Raw genomic sequence first — 21,216 nt, 5'->3', positions numbered from 1 at the left:
TGAGCCCCTTGGGGATCCACAGACTGCAGGTTAAGCACCCTGCTTTAAGATCCCATAGTTATCCAGGGTAAATACAACAGGAGTGAAAGAAAACCTCATGCTCGGAAAGGCCTCCAAGTCTCTCTCAATTTTACAGACTTGGTTTTATGCAGAATTTGCTCTACACTATAATGAATTGCAGAGGGAAGTCCAAAACCACTAAGTGATCACAGTTAAGAAAAAAAAAAAGAAAGATGTATTATTTGACCTGCAGCTTTCAGCCATATTTCTTTATTTATGAATTGGTTCCACCCAACCAAATGACCAATAGATGGATAGAATGGAGTAATGATAAACTCAGCTGGCAATTTGTCCCTGACGGGGCAACTGGAGAGCACACTTTCATTTACAGTTTACAAATGGCTCCCAACACTGGTACGCAAGAATTCAATCTGTGTCAACTCTCATCAGTCTGACCAGGGATTACATCAGGAAAGCTCACGGTGGGAGGGATTGAAGCTTTAAGGGATCAATTTGTAGAACTGTAGGTCAAACTTCCGCACAAACATTCAGAATTGCCCTTCCATTTGAGCCTGAATGGAGGAACTTGATGGCTACCAGAATTTCTGGGACTACATACCACTCTGGAAAGTGGTTCTAAGATTTTCAATTTGGAAACTAAAGGTAAGAAAAAGGAATTTTTCACAAAACACCACTCGTTAATATGAAATGTCAGCTGACCCCCAAACAAGCCCACTCTTGCTTATTTCTAATTCTATTGTTGGCTGTAAGGAAGGCTTATACTTAAACAGCACAACTTCCTAAACAATTTCTTAAAAAGAAAGGGAGATTTTTGTTGCTCTTTTTTTCCCATTCTCCTCAAAATTGATTAATTGTGTAAGAATGATTCTTTAAATATATCAAGCTCTATAATTTTGGGGGGGCAGGAAAACCAACACAGGGCTACATCACTGTTAAATATTACAGCCATTTGCCCAGTTATTGCTATAAGTTCTAGTAAAATGCTATGAAAAAAGTTGGCAATTCACTTGCAGGTATGAAGGGCTCCAAAACACAAGTTATCATTCAATATAAAATAAAATCGTAATGGTAGCTTTCAAGTTAGTCTTATACATTAGGTATTATTTGAAGCTTTACCACATACCACTATCCCTTTTATGATGAGAAAACAAAAGCATTAAGTAACTTTGGGTCGGGGGGGAAGGAAAGCGGACGTGCATGCAGATCCAGGTTTTGTCTGCCTTTTATTTCTGCAGTTAGTAAGGAATGATATTGGTTACTGCTGTGGCCTTGGAAATTAGCGGTAAAGGATTCATTCAATCTCTTGTGACTAGTATGGCAATACACTTCCATTACCATGGGGCTCAGGGTAAGGAAAAGAACTGACACTTAAAAATATTCTTCCATAAGCCACTCTTCTAAGTACTGTACAGACATCTATTTATCTTCACAACCCTCCCGAGGTATCCACTACTGTCATCCGTACTTTACTGCCAAGGGAAGTAAGGCTCAGAGAGGTCAAGGATCTTGCACAAGGTGGCAGCTAGTTGTCACTCTCTGGATTCAATTACATGACTGCCTGTATCCAAATGTTCTCCAGCACCTACTTGACACGTGCTATGTTTACTTCATGTAGGTGCCATATTCCACAGAAGGGAGCAAGTCAAGATGTTGCCCTCAGGTCCTGGCAAGGAGGAGAGACTTTGAATAAGTAACTAACTACAAGTGTGCTGAGTGTTGCTAGTAAATGTTGCAGGTGTACCTAACCTAGTCTGAGGCAGGGGGGGCAGGGTTCAGGGCAGGCTTCCTGGAAGAAGTGGTACTTAAGGAGGGGAACTGAAGGATGAACAAGAGTTAACTAGGTAAAGAAGTAGAAGATATATCCTGGCAGAGTATAGCAAGCATAAAGACCTTTAGCCGAGAAAGAACATGGCTATAAAGGAAAGCAGGAAAGACCTATCATAAAAGCCTTAATAAGAACAGTTTGCATTGATTGAGCACTTACAGTATAACAGGTGCTATTCTGTGCATTTTGTGTGCATCAACCTGCTTTATCTCACAATAACTCGATGAGCTAAGTAATTTGTTATCTCCATTCTTCTGTCTGAGGCACAGAGAAGTTAAGAAATGCAACTAAAATCTTATGGTTTAAAAGTGGTCAAGGCAAGGGGGACCAGGAAGCTAGGTCCAGAGCCCTGTGTAGTAAACCGCCTATACTTCCTCACCTTTGTCACGAGGACAGAAAATCAGAGCCACCATATTTTAGAGGTCAAGCAGTCCAGCCTTATTTTGTATGCAAGGAAGCTTAAAACTGGAATCAAGCCATTTGTCCCCAGGATTAGAGGCCAGCTCAGAGCTGTGTCTTCTGATTCCACATTTGGACAAACTTAAACCTGAGAGACGATACCAAGCATTGGACTGTAAGTCTCGATTCTGAATGAAACACTTCTTTAACTTTCATAGCCTGTGCCCTTGACCATAAGTCATATCACATCATCCCTTAAAACTGTTCAAGGGGGCTTCCCCGGTGGCGCAGTGGTTGAGGGTCCGCCTGCCGATGCAGGGGACACAGGTTCGTGCCCCGGTCCGGGAAGATCCCACATGCCGCAGAACGGCTGGGCCCGTGAGCCATGGCCACTTAGCCTGCGTGTCCGGAAACTGTTCAAGGAAAATCCATAATCCATTCAGCTTCTGCTCTGAATCCCAGACTTGATCTTCACGTCAGTAACAGCCTTTGCAGGGTCACTTCTTAGGAGGAAACTAATTAAATTCATTTGTTACTTGTAGGCTGATGATGGGATGGAAAGACAGATGACTTTTGTCAAAAATATCAATTTGTAGAATAATTTTCAAAATTATTTTGAAATAATAATTTCAGTGCACCACCCAGGTGTGAATGACCTTGAGATTCTCAGGTAAAACCAACCTGTAGACATTGTAATCAGCTTAAAAGCAGCTCTGCATGAAGATGAATTTTGCAAGTCTTATTATGGAAGGCATCTGCAAGGGACTAGGCAATTATTTAGGCAGAAAGGTGTGAAAGGGAAAAGAAAAGAAGCATTGCTCTTTCATATTTATTAGTATTAGTGTCTTGGGCTGAGATTTAGAGATCATTTCTTGACCTATGTCCCTAAAACACACAGAAATATTTTGAACTTTCACATGCACCCAAAATTAGCCTTGGTGGACTTTTTATTAAAAATAGCCACTGAAAGCTTTAATCTGTCCTTTCCAACAACTGACAATACAAAACTCTGAAGCAGTTTTAACCAATCAGGTTATACCTACAGAAAAGCTACAGTAAGTCCCTTACGTACGAACCTTCAAGGTGGGAACTTTCAAAGATGCGAACGTGCAGGGGCTTCCCTGGTGGCGCGGTGGTTGAGAGTCCGCCGGCCGATGCAGGGGACACGGGTTCGTGCCCCGGTCTGGGAAGATCCCACATGCCGCGGAGCGGCTGGGCCCGTGAGCCATGGCCGCTGGGCCTGCGCGTCCGGAGCCTGTGCTCCGCAACGGGAGAGGCCACAGCAGTGAGAGGCCCGCGTACCGCAAAAAATAAATAAATAAATAAATAATTAAAAAATAAATGTTTTATTCATTTCTTCTGTTTGTTTTTATGTATTCTTTGTGTGAAAAGTATTATAAACCGATTACAGTACAGTACTATATAGCTGATTGTGTTAGCTGGGTACCTAGGATAACTCTGTTGGACTTACGAACAAATCGGACTTAACAAACGTGCTCTCAGGACGGAACTCATTCATATGTAGGGGACTTAACTGTATAGGTAAGTTAAATGAAAACTATTTTCACCTTTAACCAACCTGATAGATAGCATATATGGAACACAGCATCCCAATTGAAACATTACTGGTAAGGACCATTTGTCCAGGCCTTTGGGTTTTCATCGCCACCATAGTATATATTTTTCACTTATGAGAAAAGCACTTACCCTGGGGAAATTCTTAGGCAGAAGGAGGAAAGTTTCTCAGATATTTATAGACAAAATATTTCAAAACATAGGTAGCTATATTTATGCTTGGTTCTTATTTTAATGAACACTAAGATTGCTGCCCACAAAGAAATTTTCAGTATCACTTTAGAAATAAAATATCCTTCCTGGGACTTCCCTGGTGGCGCAGTGGTTAAGAATACGCCTGCCAATGCAGGGGACACGGGTTCGAGCCCTGGTCCGAAAAGATCCCACATGCCACGGAGCAACTAAGCCCATGTGCCACAACTACTGAGCCTGCGCCCTAGAGCCCGCAAGCCACAACTACTGGGCCCACGTGCCACAACTACTGAAGCCCACGCACCTGGAGCCCGTGCTCCACAATGAGAAGCCACCACAAGGAGAAGCCTGTGCACAAAAGAGTAGCCCCCAGCTCGCCACAACTAGAGAAAGTCCACGTGCAGCAACGAAGACCCAACAGCAGGCAAAAAATATATACATATATATTCTTCCTACTTCGAATGCATGGTTTTTCTGTTTTAGTAAAGCAGGAAGAAAAAGTTTTAAAAAATTGCAGAATATGTTACAGCCTGTAAACTGTGACGAAGTGAGAGCGTGGCATGGACATATATACACTACCAAACGTACAATAGATAGCTGGTGGGAAGCAGCCTCATGGCACAGGGAGATCAGCTCAGTGCTTTGTGACCACCTAGAGGGGTGGGATAGGGAGGGTGGGAGGGAGGGAGGTGCAAGAGGGAAGAGATATGGGAACATATGTATATGTATAACTGATTCACTTTGTTGTAAAGCAGAAACTAACACTCCATTGTAAAGCAAATATACTCCAATAAAGATGTTAAAAGAAAGAGAATTTGCTTCTTCAAATCTTTTCTACACTGATTAAAAATTTTAAATCTACTGTAAATAAGGAAGCTGATGAATAGTCCCCAGGCCAACTTCGGGAGACATTATGAAGATTACTCTCATCCTGCCTGAGCCAGAGACCAAGTCTCCTCTCTGATACAATCACTGAGAGCACCCTTTCAAGGTCCTCACCCTGTGGGCATCCTCCATTTTACAGGAGGCAGAAACTGGATGAAGAACAAAAATTTGCTTGGTCCTAAGCCCATGACCTAGGACGGCATCACAAACACTTGGAATGTCCACCCAAAATATGAACAAAACTAGCAAGTAAGCAGTCAGTACCCCATACCCTGGGTCTAGTGTAATTTTTCAGGTTAATCTCTTATTAGCCAGTTACATATTTCCTTAAAAGGTTTTTGAGACTATCTCCCAACAATGCCTTTGACATCATTATCCTCACAGAATAAGGGCAACGGATGAATAAGCACCTACCAAGACAGAGGACTGGAACCTAATCCTCCAGTGACAGAACTCAGACAAGAACTTCACATTCAGATGGGTGAAATCTGAGGATAACTTCTGGCAATACACTGATTTCTACAATTTCCTAGTCTTGGCCTGTCAAAGGCCTGCCTCTGGGATAGGAAAAGACACTTTTGGCTCACCCAGAGAGCTGTCACAGTTGTTTGTGTACACAGTAGGTATCTGGGCAAAAAGAATTCAATGTTAAACATTAAACAGACCTCTCTGGGAAAAATGGATAACTGCAGGCCCCCAAAGCTTTTCTCACTAACTGCAGTTTCTGATTTAGAGCCCAGGAAATCTCTCTTTAAACACGTATCCTCAGGCTCTCAACTGAAATGGGACAGGCTCTGAGATGTTTACAGACCAATGTGGGGATTTCTTTTGCAGCCAAACATTAAATGCCACAACAAGCTGCAAGAGCTTTCCTTCTGGAATAACAGCAAACAGCAGCCTAAGATGAGGCTTTCCATTTCCTCAGCCAGCAGAGCTCCAGGCAGGCTGAGTCCAGCACTCCATCTCTGAAGGTGGATCACAGACATGAAGGGGACACGGGGTTCTGTAGAAAGAGCACTGGGCTGGAAGTCGAGAGAGTTCAGTTCTAATTTTAATTTTGTCCCTAACCAGTCATTTTACCTTGGCAAAGCAACTTAAGCAATTGAGTCCCAATTTCTTTCTTTGTAAAGGGGCTATAGTGGTAGGGCGGGAAGGAAATACACAGATATTGAATGTCTATTATGTATAAACACTTTATGAAGACTATGAGTGACAGCCCTGCTATGAGGGTCGCATGAATTTGATGTTACAGATGAGGAAATGGAGATTCTGAGATTAAATAACGTGACCGAGGTGACATATTCTGGAACAGAGAGCAGAAGCAGAATTCCTAGTATAGGGGCTGGAACCAGGATCTGGCTTTCCTTATTCTACCACGTTCCACTTGGAACACCGAGAGAGTTCTAAATACGAAGTCATCTACAATGTCTCCAGGACATTGTAGAGGTATATTTGTTAAGATAAACAGATACAAAAAATATTTAACAGTTTGTTAAAATGGTATATACTTTTAAAATATTTCTACATAAGAATTTGGGGTCTGAGCCCCTCAAATGTTAAAGGTTTGAGTGTTAAGATGTATTTTTGTTGGAGAAGAATTAAAATTGTTAAATGTAGGTACATAACACCCATATATACCTTACAGGTGTATAGGGTTTTTGCTTTTTTGCTTGTTTGTTTCCTTTTCCTTAGCTTGGTTTTTGACATGTACATGTCAAAAGAGCTTTGTAGAAAGCTCTTTCTCATATGTGATTTCACTTGATCCTCCTAATGAGGACATGCTATAAGGCTGGAAGAAGTTATCACCCATATTTTGCATTGTAAGGACATTGTAGTCAATGCCTCTGGGGCCTGTGTCACCTCCCCTTCTCCCAGTGCTGACTTCAGCTGCGGCTGTCGTGTGGAGAGTTTCACATGAGCCCAACTTGCCTCGCAAGGCCGGCATCAAACCTCAAGCACATGCTGTGCTCACATCACTCCTCCTTCTTCCCTGGACCTGCCTCCTTAATCCAAGGGCCAGCAGAGCCTGGAAGGGTGGGAAGTTGTACCCCTGGGGGAAACATTCAATCAACAAAAAGAGGACAGAAGCCGGTGGGTAAATTGCTCTTGTCTTTTTGATAGGCAAATTAGCGAGGAATTCTGTGTGCTCCAGAGAGATCTCCATAGAATTAAGCCCGTATAGAGGCCCCCATTGCCCACAGAAGTGACTTCTGTAACACACAGTCATATGTCCTCCATCCCTCTCCCAACCTTCTCATTCCTGCTTCCAAATAAAATAAACTACTTGCCCCCAAGTCCTTGTAAAATGCTCTCCTTTTGGGGACCCTAAACTATGTGAGACACTGAGACTACGTTGAAGTGACTTGCACAGCGCCCCCTGCTGGTAGTAGGGGAAGCAGCAAGCACTCCCTTCCAGTTCTGGCTCTAAATCCATCCCATTTTCTACTTTCAGTTGTACACACAGGTTAAGAAACTGCAATTTCCAACTTTTACCAATATGCCAGACTGAAGTTTAAAAAAGAAATACATGTTTTACCACAAAATTAATTATTCACTTTGTTATAAAGCAGAAACTAACACACTACTTACTATAAAGCAATTATACTCCAATAAAGATGTTAAAAAAAATAGTAAATGATAACCATTATCTTTGCTGAGGGTTACACAGATGACCTGCTGGGCTACTATGAAAAACGTTGCCCAGTTTTCAAACTTTTAAAGTATTACATTTTGCTTTGCTGATGTTAGACAAGTAAATTAGAAATGTTAAGTTTCACTCCAAGTTTTACAGATGAGAAAGCTGAAGTTTTAGGACTTTCCACTGTTGCAGTTTAACTACTATTGGAACCAGGCTTAGAATCTTTTCTACTCCAGGCACATTCCGGGCTTTGCCTACCAAATCTGTTCAACAACAGGATTGTAGATTATCCTCACTGAAGGGCATTGGTCTGGAGCTGGGGGCATCATTTATTTATTTTTTTAATTTTCCCAGCATCTGTTCCTCCCTTTTCCATTAAATGCACAACTTCGCTTTGAGGAACCAACCCTCTTGAACTCTCAATCCGTGTACTTCAGGCCTGAATGACCCACGAGTATTTAATTCCAGAGCTCAGAATATGACAAGTATCTGCCCAATCAGTGTACTATTCTCCTTGGCTGCAGTGATTGGTTCAGTAAATGAAGAGGGACCAGAGCCTGGCCAGCTAGAATGAATACTGAGACTCTACTGGGTCCACTGAGAAAGAGCCACTCTTTTCCAGTGGGGAGCTGAGCTAGTAGACAGCAAGCCTTCAGTGCCTGGTGGCCATCTTGCCACCATACTGGAAGAGCCTGAAACTAAAGCCAATAAAGGGGAGAGCATAGCACAGAGATGGATGGAGATAGACTGCTGATGTGATACGGAACTAGTCTTCCACAAATTTAGAGTTGTCACAGGACTTGACACTCATAGGGGCCAATACATTATGGTCTCATTTTCTTTCAAGATTCTGCCAGTTGCAATTCAATAAGTCCTGCCCTGAAACGAGCTCTATACTCTAATAAGCATTAAAGAGACTCAGTGCAGTACTTCTCTGAAGAAACAAATACCTGTTTTCTACTACCAAAAAATAGGCTAGGAAGTCAAGAAACAGAAGCAGAGCTAATCAAATCATGGCAGAATCCTTTGCCCCAGCTTCAGAGAGACTAAGGAATGAGGTGCTGAGCAAGACTCTTTATGAATCCATGAAGCAACTGGCCTCAGACAAACCCAATCACCTTTAATGTAGAGAACAACACTGTTTCATCAGCTAGGTGCTTCAATTCAAAATTCAACTGCAACTAGAGCTCAGAGGAAGAGCCCTAGATGGGGAATTACTTTTGCTCATTGGTTGGGTGGGTGTTTTTTCGGTTTTGTTCTTGCTTAAAATTACATAGCAGCATTGAGAATCCAGGTTTTTACATCTGTAAGTTCTCAGAAGAACTTCTAATCACTCTTCTACCTCGGATAAACTGAATACGAGAGCTGGAGAGGTAGACAAGAGAAAAAAAGCTGAAACCAAACCAAGAAACTTGCCCCACGGCAATATGGATGCAAAGGCAACAATGCATTGCACTTGTTTTTAAAGGTTTTTTTCCTCTCCCTCGAGAAAAGTCACCATCAAATATATACTTCAGACATAATGTTTCAAAGCCAGGGAGGCAAGTTTTGAGCTTGAAATGCAGGCAGGCTGGCAGCGATCCCTCGGGAGCTTTCAGAGCCTAGGACAGTCTGATTGTGGCAGCGAAGTGGGGAAGAGGCCAGGTGGGCACAGACAGGTTGACCAGATGACCCACCATCAACGAGGGCTGGGGACAGGTGCTGGCCCAGGTCAGAGTATAAATACAGGCCTCCAAGCCTTTGTCGCCTCTTAAATTCACAGGCAATGGAGTCTTCTGTCGTGTTTGGAATGACTGAGGTCAGTCCATTTGGCTTCTGAATGTGACCCACTAACTTACCTGATGAATTCCACAGAATAGTACTGAATAGGGGAGCTTCCTTCACTCTCTCCAGGTTTCCAAGATAGGGCCACCTCGGAATCAGAAACCACAGTGACGTGCAGCTGCTGAGGTGCTACTGGAAGCAGGCAGGAATCTAGGCAGGACAGCGAACAACTAGAGTTGGCTGTGGTCTTTGCTGCTGGAGAGGTCTCACGTCTAAAGAAACACGTGTGCTTTCTACAGCCGAAACATCTCTGCTCAGAACTGCCTCACACTCCAAACCAAATAAACACACACGCACAAAATCACAACTGGATTCATGTAAGGTTTGTCAATGAGAGCTGGTCTTCCCTTCTCCTCAAGCACCCCAGGCTGGAAATCCAACTAAATTATGTCCAGACTATTGACCCCAGGACACACAAGGACGTGTACCCTTTAGAACCTCTGTTAGCATGTCGGAATTGATGTTTACCCACAAGGAAAATTAAATGCTTAGCGTTACTGTCACTTCCTTTCAATTCTTTTCTGTATCCCTTCCTGCCCCTTATCATCAGAATACATACCAATGGTAGGACATTTGGAAAAAGCCTCATGGGTAAAGATGTTGGATGATCCTATCACCCCAAGGTAACTGCTGTTACTATTTTCATATCTAGACTTGCACATTTCCCAGCCTTTCTTTATTGCTTGGGCCAGAGGTATTTTTTCTGCCTTCTCTTCCTAGCAAAACCCTGTGCAGGTTTCAAAAACCGGGCCAAAGACGTGGTTCTTTCTGAAACCCTCCCTGAGCCTTGGGGTGGAGAACGTGCTCTTTCTGAGCGCTTCCAGAGCCAGCTGGGCAGACCTCGGATGCACTGGATCTACTTGCCTACCGTGTGCCTCTCCCTCCACAAGGAGCTCCTATGAGCAACGATGTCTTCAAGCCACTTTTGTCCCCCAGCGTCCATCCCAGACCACCTCAATGAGCCTTTGTCGGATTCCCCTGGCCTCTAAGATCTCTTCTCCCACTCCCCTTCCTTGCCTTCTTAACTCCCACTTACTTAATTCCCACTTAGCAGTCATGTCCTCAGGGAATCCTTATCGCCCGCCTATATCGGATGGATCTTACAGTGGAAGATCTTACAGCACTGTGGGAAGCACTTCTCACTATCCGCGGCCACACATTAATTAGATAATGTCTTGATCCGTGCCACTCAGTTCTGAGAGGGCAGGGGCTGTGCCTGTTTTTGTTCACCACTGAATTCCCAGAACCTAGCATAGCACAGTGCCTGGTACATAGTAGGTCCTCACTGATATACTGAATGAAGGAATGAATGAATAGCACCCATCACTTTCTTATTATTAATGAATTGAACGCATTTTACCTTGGAGCAAAGTGGTAACGTGCCGAGGAGAGCTAAGCCTCCCTTTGCCAGTCTGGCTGTAAGCTGCCACGCTTACTCGGTATTCAGTGCCTGGTTTCAAATCTCCGATCACTTCCTCCTGTCAGTGACCAAACAGGAAATGGGTCAATGATCAGAAGTTCTTTTGAGGCAAACCAGACAATCTCATGAGGGTTGCATCTTGAGGCCCCTGTGCAATTTGCTTGGGAGATTGCTTTGCTTTCTCTAGGATTGGCCAAGTTTTTTAATTTGCAAAGAGGAAAACACCGTGACATATTTCCCAAGACTAATGAATTATCCTTTATTGGAATCAATACACTGTCGTAGAACTGGGACTCATTCACCCTATCAGATGTTGCTCATAACATCTGAGCTCTTCAATGAGAGTACTAGGCTGCTGGAATTCAGGTAACGATCTTTTCCAGGGTTAGAATCCCCTAGTTCTTTCTTTCCATTTGCATATCACAGATGCTCAGGGACTAGCCACAACAGCAAAATTGAGGTCTTGATTTATATCCACAAAGTAGGGACTCAAAGTTTGGTTCTCAAATCTTAAACTGCATCAGAATCACCAGGAGGGCTTCTTAAAACAAATTGCTAAGGCTGGCCCACAAAGTTTCTGATTCAGTAAATCTGGGAAGGGGTCTGAAATTTTGCATTCCTAAAACATTCCCAAGTGATGCTGCTGGTGTTTCATAAACGCCCACATTGAGAACCACTAGGACTGAGGATGGATGTGTGTGTGAACTTCACCTGCACAAACAGCCTTGACCAAAAAGTCCCAGCTGAAGGTGACTTGCTCCATCTTGAGACTACAGTACCAAATAGTAAGTGGGAGCCTGGTGCCACTGGTCCCAGTACACTGTAGTGGAAAGGATATTGACTTTGGAATCAATCAGTCCTGGGCTTGAATTCTGACTCTGCCACTTATTGCTAGCTGTGGCTTTGATATTAAATTCCCTGAGCCTTAGTTTCTTCCTCTGTAAAATGGGGATGATGTATAACTATCTTGCATAGTTACAATATTTGGGATAATGTATGTAAAGTAGCTGGTACCAAGGATGTCCTCAAGAAACAGGATTGTAATGATTATTGTCTTAGGCATGTGAAACCCTTCTTCTTCTCCACTTACTTAGGTTCCACCTTCTCTGAGGCCAAAATCTTCCCCTTGACAGCTGACCACACAGAACTGATATTACCCTACCAAGTGCTGTGCCACTAAATTAGCACTTATACATACTAAAAATTATTACTATTTCTCCCATGGAATCGCAAGCCACATGAGAGCAGGTATCCTGTCTTATATTTCTTCACGACATCCTCTGCAAATGATTAAACATTCATTATTTAAGGAGAACGAATCAACTGATAGACAAAAACTTTTAAAAAGATTCAACAAGTAGTTATTGAATACTTACTACAATAGTTCTTAACCCTGAAAGCACGGTAGAATCACTCGAAGATCTAAAAAACATAGCAGTGCTAGATTCCACTCCAGACCACTTAAATCAGAACCTCCTCGGGGGGGCAGAGCCTGGGTTTGTTTTAAGTTCTCCAGGTGATGCTAATATGGGCAGCCAGGTTTGTGAACCACTGGCCTAGGGTTTGGTTCACCTCCTGGCCTCTGAACTCCATCTGTCTCCCCTCCTCTCTTTCTCCTGTATCTCCAGCCTCTCCCTTATCTACCTGATGCTTCCATAAGTATTTACTTTGCTCAAGTCACTCTTATCTTAGACAATCAATTATTCCCCACCGCGCATGTGCCCCTGTCTCCTCTCCAGAGATGCAACCTTCTTAAAGAAGTTGTCTCTACCTTCTCGCCTCCTATTCACTCCTCAGCTTGCTCCCATCTGGCCTCTCCTCACTGCAAACAACTGAGATGTTCCTACCAAAGTCACCACAACTCTGCAGTCAACCCAGTGGGAATGTCTCCATCTTTACCTGACTGTTTGCAGCTTTCAATACTGTTGCCCACCCTTGCTTCTGAAATCTCTTGGTTTCCTTGGAAACTGTGACTGCTCCTCCATGTCTCCTTCTACTTCTGTTGTCGCTCCTTCCAAGTGTCCTCCACCCACTCCCCATTCTCTGCTGGCCCCTTAGGTGTTGGTCTTTCCCCGAAGTTCACTCCTCACCGTCTCCTCTCACTCTGTAGCCTTGCTTAGGTGAGCTCATCTACCACTCCCTTAGCTTCTAGCACCTTTGAATGACATCTCCCACCATCTCCAGCTCTAACCCACCTCTTGATCTCCAGACATGGGTTTGTGACCGCCTCTTGAACTTCTCTACCCAGCAACTACCGTGCAACTCAAGTTTGACGTAACCAAAGCTCAACTAACCATCCCTCCTCTGACTACCAAAAACAAAACGAAGAATTGTTTCACCCTTTGTGTTCTCTCTCTCTCATTACCTAAACCAGAAATTCTCAACACTTTCCCCTCTATGTTCACCACCCCTCCTCCCTAACCACCATTCGATCAGTTACAAATACTCTTTCGTATCACTTGAGTCTGTTTATGTCATTTTATCCTCACAGCCATTTAAAGTCCAAGTCCTCATAATGAAGACAATGGCTCTGACTCTCCCGGCCACCAATACTTCCTGCATATCCAATCTGTACTCCACACTGCTAAGTTATTTTCCTCAACCCAAATCTGAGCGTGTCACTTCCACTTACGATAGCATCTTTGCGTCCCCGTTTACCCTTCCAGCATCATCTCATGCCACCTCCCTTCCTTACATTCTACATTCCAGTCATACTTAAGAACTTGGCAGGGTTCACATTTATGCCATTCAATTCCTTGCCTCTGGGCCTTTGAACTGGCTGCTCCCTCTCCGTGAAATGTCCTTCTCCCTGCTCCTGCCTGGCTCACCCCTGCTCATCCTTCACGACTCAGTTCAGCTAAGACATTACCTCATTTCTCTGACCCCCTAGCCCCCAGTCTGGTTAGGCGTCCCTCCTCTATGCTTCCCTGGCGTCCTTGGTGTACCCCAATCGTAGCAACACTCGCCTTAGACTGTAATTGTCTGTTTACTGGTCACCTTCTCCCCACCGCTTGAGGGCAGGAAGCAGGTTCTTATTCCTCTGGCATCCCAAAGCTTAGCATTATCTGACATGTAGCAAATGCTCAAACGGTGCTTTTTGATGAATGAATAAATGAACTACTGAGTGAATGAAAAAAATCAAACCAAGAGGTAGGATATAAACGGATTACCTCATCAAGAACCAACTTCTCCTACTGACCCCTCCAACTTGATTAACAGCATCTGTATCTCTGCCCCAGACGCCGGGTTAGTAACCCCAGAGGCAAGGCTGACTGCCTCTTACCCACCTGCCCCCAGCCACCTCCACATGCCTTTCAGACCTGTTCCCTTCTTCCGCTTCCCTTGAATCCTTACTTGGGCCATTTCAACAGCCTCCAAGAGAGTGTCTGTCTCCAATCTTCCCTTCCTTCTCTCTCCCCCCACTGTGTCCTACATATAGCTGCACAAGGGGTCTTCGCTGAACATATGGTCCTGCTTTCACAGCTCCCTGTCCCCCATCCTCACCCCTGCTCTCATTCTCTGCATCTGTGCGTGCTAGTTCCACCATCTGTCCCCTGGTTTCATTTCAAGTTGGGTGGTTAGGAGGCTGGGTGCCCCGGGTGTATACAGGACTCCTGTCTCCCTCCTCTCCCAGGCTTTTCCCAGGGAAGCGGAATCACACTTTCAAACCAACCCAATGCTCTCACAGCCTTTGCTGTAGAATCCCTTCCTCCTGTGACGTCATTACACTATATGAAGTACAGGCGTAGTGATGTGGTCTCATAGATTATTGTAGATATTAGCTATGCACCAATACCAAATACAGCTACCATTAGTTACCATTTATTGAGTGTTTTCTCTGTTCCAGGAACATATATAGCCTGCTCCTTCCATCAGGCCTATGAGGTAGGTATCACTCGTATTTTCACTTCCAGAGGAGAAAACTGAATCTCTGAAAAGTGAATGATTTGCTCAAGGCTGTATATTTATTAAGGGGGCAAATTGGGGATTTGAATCCTGCTTTGTTTGACTCCAGGGACCAAGTTCTAATTGGATAATACACGAATGAAAAATATTAAATAATATTTAAATCAAAAAATCTTATCATAAACACTGAAGACCAGATAATTATTTTATCTATAAACATGGAAATTTATGTATCTGCAATTTAAAAGTGATCACTGAAAACCAAGGGAAACTACACTTGTAGAAGTTCTTAATGTGGATTAAAAAACAACTAATCTGGGCTTCCCTGGTGGCGCAGTGGTTGAGAATCCGCCTGCCGATGCAGGAAACACGGGTTCGTGCCCCGGTCCGGGAAGATCCCACATGCCGCAGAGCGGCTGGGCCCGTGAGCCGTGGCCGCTGGGCCTGCGCGTCCGGAGCCTGTGCTCCGCAACGGGAGAGGCCACAACGGTGAGAGGCCCACGTACCACAAAAAAAAAAAAAAAAAAAAAACTAATCTTTTTGTTTGAAGATCAGTGCTACCTTTAGCCCAGGTATATTCTGAGAGGTGGAGGGTCACCCTCCCAGAAGCTAACTATTTCCAGTCTTTTCTGGTATCTTTTCCAGAGCTGACAGGCTGGTAGATTAGCATAAGAGAGCAAGGGTCAAGGGGACTGAATAGCTGGGGTCATAAAAAGAGGGGTTGGATTCAATGATTTAACTGTCACTTCTTCCTCCAATATCTCTCCTTCCAAATGGAAACCCTCAGAAAAATGTGACTTGTGATAACCCTTGAATTTTTTAGTAAAATGCTGCACAATTCCACAAGTCTCTCTATTTCTGTCCTTAAATGTCTTATGGCCCCTACTTCAGCCTTCATCAAACTAGATAAGACGCTAAATATACCCTTTTCAAAGTAGAAAAAGAAAGCGTTTTTTTTTACCTTGTGGAATTTTGAAAATGAGTCAAAATATTTATCTCTCTTGGACCTATTTCTGCACAAGATGGTGAGGAACAAAGTCAGAGAAATTGCTTTCTTGGGGTAGAAGCCAGAGTGAATTCCACAGTCTCCTCTGGCCCCTTCCATACTTTTTTTTGGGGGGGGGGCGGGGAGCAAAGTTGGGTGCATTGCTGCAAAATAACCCTACTTTATGTCCCTTTCTGAAATACAAAACCCCTTCCAAAGGTTGCCTCCTTTGTCTTTTAACACCACCAGTGGCTGTCATGTGATCAGAAAATTTATATTTGTAGAAGATAAAAGCAAGGTAGTTAGTTAGTTCACTGAGTCCCGGAAGAAAGCTCCAACAACTTTACAACCAAGTGAGCTATTCCCCAGGACACTGGCCTCCCTCACAGACTACCAGAAGCAACAAACTTTTATCTTATGATTGTATAATCATAATTTAATCATAACTTATACTCCATTTTGGAATTTATAAAATCCTTGTGTACCAGTGCCACATTTAATTCTCACAACAGCTCTGAGATGTCAGTCTTATCCTCCTCATTTTATAGATGATGAAACTGGACCCAGAAAGTTTATATAACTACACTCTGGGCGGGGCAAGAATGGGTCTGGTTTCACTGATAAAATGCATGACTTAATATGCTTCCGATTGCCTGACTCAAGACGGAGTACATCTAATCCTCAGGCTAGCACCTTATTTTTCAGATGTCCAGCTGCCTTTTCCACGTCTACTGCACCAGATCTATTCCTTCCATTCACAGTCTGTGATAGGAATGACTCTCTGCTCCTAGTATCCATTCTCTCCTTCCTTGTAATAGAACCTCTGTACATTTCAGCTGGACCATGGCCACTCAAAGACTACATTTCCCAGCCTCCCTTGCATCTAGATCTGACCATGTGACTAAATTCTGTCCAATATGTGATGTGAGCAAAAACGCTGAGGGCAATTTCTGAATTATCCCTACAATAGTTAAGTGATATGTTCCCTTTCCCCTCTTCCTCATCTTTTGGCTAGAATGTGGATGAGGCAGTAAGCTATTTTGGATGATGGGGAGGCAGGCCAGAGGGGTTGGCAAAGCAATGAGATGGAAGAATCCTGGCACAAGGAAGCCACCAGAAGAGCCCTAAACTAGTTATATCCAGACCATTACATGACAGAACAAGAATGCACATCTTGTCAGGATCACTGTTATTTGGGGCTTGGGGACTGCTAAACTTTCATTCTAATTCATGCTAGACCCAATGTTCAAAAACAACCTGGATAGCTATCTAAGAGGAGCCCTGAAAAGATGGGACTATTCTTAACTGAAGCCCTGTTCACGTTGCAATGATGAAACTGTGTTGAATGGCTCTGAACTTAAATCTCTGACCTTGAATCAAACCTCACCTTTACCCACTTTCATGCTGCACTTTTCTCCTACTGCTGGAAACCCAGGTGGTTTGTTTCCAGAAATGAAGCTGTATGTTGTCTTGTTCACTAGTCTGGACAAGTAGCCCCTACACCGGGAGGGCATCCAGTGAGCACAGCTAAGGGGAGGCATGAAGTGGGACAGCACTGGACTAGGAGCCAGGAGACCCAGACTCTAGAGCCAAAGAGCTGTGTGGTTTTGGGGATGCCACTTAACTTCTCTGGGCCAAAGTTTCAACATGGAAATTCTACAATTCTAAAATAACCTTCACTGGTAGCTAATAACCTCGGGTTCAACTTCACAGTTGACTCTGTAAGTTAAGTCTGTGCCTCGGCTGCCTTAGTAGAAGTTAAGAATCCTTAGCATCATTAGATGGAAGGCACAGGGAAATAGAAAAGGGTTATCTTCCAAACAGCCTTCTTCCAAAGGTCCAGAGGAAGGCTGTGCAGGCCAGAGTGGAGGAATTTCCATTCCCTGAGTGGTCACAGAAACATAGAGTATTTTCCAGGGTTTTGCAAGAGGGGCAGCATTGGGGCTGGACAAATCTTCCTCATATGGATCTACCCTGCATATTGCAGGAGAGTCAGTATCCCTGAAGCTTGTTCACTAGAACGCCCACACCTACTTCCATATGCCCACAGGGAACAAAGCATCCCCCAGTTGGCAACCATTACTAACTGGCCTCTTCATTTTATAGTCAAAGAGAGGTTCAAGGGGGTTCAGTGACCTTGCCCACAGTCACCCTTGCTCTAGTGACAGAGCTGGGACTAGATGCAGGTCTCATGATTCCTGTCTGCTTTATCCCTTAACCCTGGATAAGACCCAAATAGAATCACTATTCTGGGTCAGCCAGACCAGCGGACTCCAAAGCAGGGCGGTGGTGCATCCCCCTGAGAGAGCAAGACAATCTACTGAGATGTTGGAAGAAGACATAAGAACTTTCTACTTCTATTTTATCTCCTCCTTTAAAATGCTGTGGGATTTTATAATGTACACAATATATATGTAGAGTAGCAGATGCATAATTTACAAATACATATACATATATTGGTATATGTTCAAATATTTTTTAACTGACGGTATGCATGATCAAAAAGTGTTGAAGACACCAGTTTAAGCATCCATTTCTATTTCTAACTCTAAAAACATCACCCAATTGTCCTGATTTGTTTTACTATTTATTTTTCCGGGATGAATCCTGCCGGTTGTTCTTCTAAGAAAAGGTTAAGTGTCAGATGCTAATCAAATCAGAAGCCTTTATATAGGCAGACTATCAAAGAGTGCATCAGAATTCCACATAATCCACCAGGTTATTTTGGTCATTTCTTCAGTTGAATCAGACTAACCATCTGTCAGCCCAATCCTCTGTTTGGGGTTCTTCCAGAAAGTCAATCAACCAGGTTTAGGTGACCCGGTTTTGTCTCATTGAGAAGGTCTAGGATCCTTAGAGGCAGTGAGGAAAGAAGAAGGGAAAGGGGGTGGAGGAGCTCCCCTCACAGTGGGGCTCGCTAGTTGAAATATTTTCTCTCCTTTTCAATCTTTTTCACCTTGTCTTGGAACAGAACTTAAATTACTTCAACCTTTCAAAACGTTGCTCTTAACCTTACTCTACCATGTGAGATAAAACAGTTTCTTTCTAAATGATTAAAAATTCACCGGGTATGCTCCGCGACTGCTGCTTCCACTAGAACCAAGGACTCTCCGGGGGCCTTAATCAGCAAGGGAGATGCAGAAAAGTCAACATTTTGATGAAAAGAGACCCCCTGAATCACGGTTGGGGCAAGGGTTTAACTTTTTGAAAGCATACTTACAAAAATCATCTGATGATCCAATCGCCCCTGGAGAGGAGAAAAAACAAAACAAAATGAAAAGGAAAAGAAAGCTTGCAGGAACTAAAATGAACTTGTAGAGTAGCTGCCCTTCCACCACGTACAGCCAAGGGCAGCAGACACGCACCTTGGCAATGTGATTTCTCTTGAACACTCACTCAGTTCCTATTCTGTGCCGCATGTGGCGCTGAGGGTGCTGCTATCGTGACCTTGTTTAATGCCCACAACATTAAAAGCTGCTGTTCTTGGGCAGGTTTTGGTCTTACTGGGAAAACCACATTTACACTGATAAAACAATTAGAGAGCAACATGAGACCAGATGTCATTTACATGCAACTTACTAGACAGACTGAGGTCTGTAGGATGCTACAGGATGATGTGATGGAGTACAGAGGTCCCCAAACTTTCTCTGTTCATGGCACCATTGGTATCCCGGTATTATTTTTACAGCACCTCGAATCCAGAAAAAATCGTTAACGGTTCCAGTTATTCAATAGTTATACCCAAAAGATTTGGTAGTAGTAGTTTACACAGATGTTGCTTTTTCCCGTGCAAAGTTCAACTATTACACAAGGCCCCTGTGAGTTTGCTGCAGAGCCCTGAAGCACTCAGCCTGGGAACCACAGATACGCTACCCATGATGTAGCCCCTATTCCAGTTCCTGTTTTGTCGATGAGGAAACTGAGACCCAGTAAGGTTACCCAGCTGGTTTGTTGTCATACAGGAATCTGAATGCGAGTCATCTAAATCCAGAGCCCCCTCTGCTGTACCAGACCGCTCCCCTCCCCCTCCCTGACTTGCTGCCTTTATGTCTAATCATCATTTCCTCTCTCCATTCTCTGTATTCTGCACCTCCCCTGCCCCTCTGCCCAAACACACAAGCCCACGAGCATGTACACACACATATGTGTTCATTCCCTCGGTTCAAACCATTCCTTTCGACTTGAATGCCGCTCTCTCTCCTCTGCCTTTCCAGAAACTGCCCCTGCTTCAATTCTCAGCCCCCACTTTTACCTCTTGCCCACTTGTTCCTACACTAATCCCTTCGTCTTCAAAACCTCAGTCTGTCTAGTGAGTGGCATGTAAATGACATCTGGTCCCATGTTGCTCTCTAATTGTTTTATCAATGTAAACGTGGCTTTCTCAATGAGACCAAAAGCTGCCCAAGAACAGCGACCGTGTGTTATCTCGTGCTGGGTGGAGGAGAGTAGCAATCGTGCAAGTTTGTTGAAATCTGCAAGGTAATCAAATGCTATAATTTGATAGCATATTCTAACACCTGAGTGTAGTTAATGGAGAGAATATACTTAACATAAAGGCAATGATCATCAGGAATAACAACTAACATTTATACGGCTTCTTACTTTCCTGATTTTGGGGGTTTTTTTGCGGTACGCGGGCCTCTCACTGTTGTGGCCTCTCCCGTTGCGGAGCACAGGCTCCGGACGCGCAGGCTCCGTGGCCATGGCTCACGGGCCCAGCCGCTCTGCGGCATGTGGGATCTTCCCAGAGCGGGGCACGAACCCGTGTCCCCTGCATCGGCAGGCGGACTCTCAGCCACTGCGCCACCAGGGAAGCCCGGCTTCTTACTTTCTACTAAAGACTTTTACATGCACAATTTTATTTGCCACTCACAACAGTGTAATTATTACACCCCGTTCATGGGAGAAAGTTGAGGTTTAGACAGTTTAAGTAGCTTTGGCCAAAGTTACCCAACCTGTAAGTGGAGGAAGGAGGTCTGGAAGCCCAGATGCCTGTCTCCCTTCCTGGCCTCTGCTTTCTGTTTGCACTGCAGTGGCCTTCCCAGAAATGCCAGAGTGTCGGGCCCGGGTTCATGCAACGGGGCAGGATCTTGATTTCAGAGGCACCGTGCAGGGTCCAGGACCCCTGTCACCAGCACCGTGCCCTCTCTGCACAGGATGTGCGTGAGCCACCCTCACTGCAGGACAGGAGGCTGGGCATCTGGGAACATCGCTAGGGATGATGTCAGCCCCATGGTGGGGTCCAGGGGCTCGTTGAAATTTCCAGTGCTGTCAAGGGGGGATGGCACCTCAACCGGTGGTGGTCTAGGTGCGGCGAACCCGATCTCCCCGCCTCAGGATAGACTAAACCACAGAGGCTGTGGCTGAGGGCTCCTGAGGCAAATGAGGGGTACTTAAGCAAAAGTCTGAGAATAAAAGCAGCATGCAAAATACAAACAAGCCGAACACGTGCATCTCTTCTTTTTTGAGTCATGAGAGCTTTGGTAAAAATAGCCAGAGCAGGGCCCAGAATTCAGTCTGCCCTAGGTTTACAGTCAACTGTTACT

The 21,216-nt window shown here is 44.2% G+C and overlaps 1 protein-coding gene across 1 annotated transcript in view; it reads right to left on the bottom strand.

Moving 5' to 3' along the window:
- Positions 1–21,216, bottom strand: part of EGFLAM (EGF like, fibronectin type III and laminin G domains) — a 173,034-nt gene that overhangs the window by 100,912 nt on the left and 50,906 nt on the right. Inside the window, exons 4-6 of the mRNA XM_059060251.2 lie at positions 18,891–18,917; positions 10,720–10,837; positions 9,374–9,509 (exon numbers count right to left, since the gene is read on the bottom strand). Of these exons, the coding sequence (XP_058916234.1) occupies positions 9,374–9,509; positions 10,720–10,837; positions 18,891–18,917 (281 nt within the window). The remainder of the gene's footprint in view (positions 1–9,373; positions 9,510–10,719; positions 10,838–18,890; positions 18,918–21,216) is intronic.

Source organism: Kogia breviceps, chromosome 4, assembly GCF_026419965.1.
Source record: "Kogia breviceps isolate mKogBre1 chromosome 4, mKogBre1 haplotype 1, whole genome shotgun sequence".
Classification (NCBI taxonomy): Eukaryota; Metazoa; Chordata; class Mammalia; order Artiodactyla; family Physeteridae; genus Kogia; species Kogia breviceps.
Note: the sequence above shows the minus strand (reverse complement) of the source record. Positions and strands in the feature narration are given on the sequence as shown.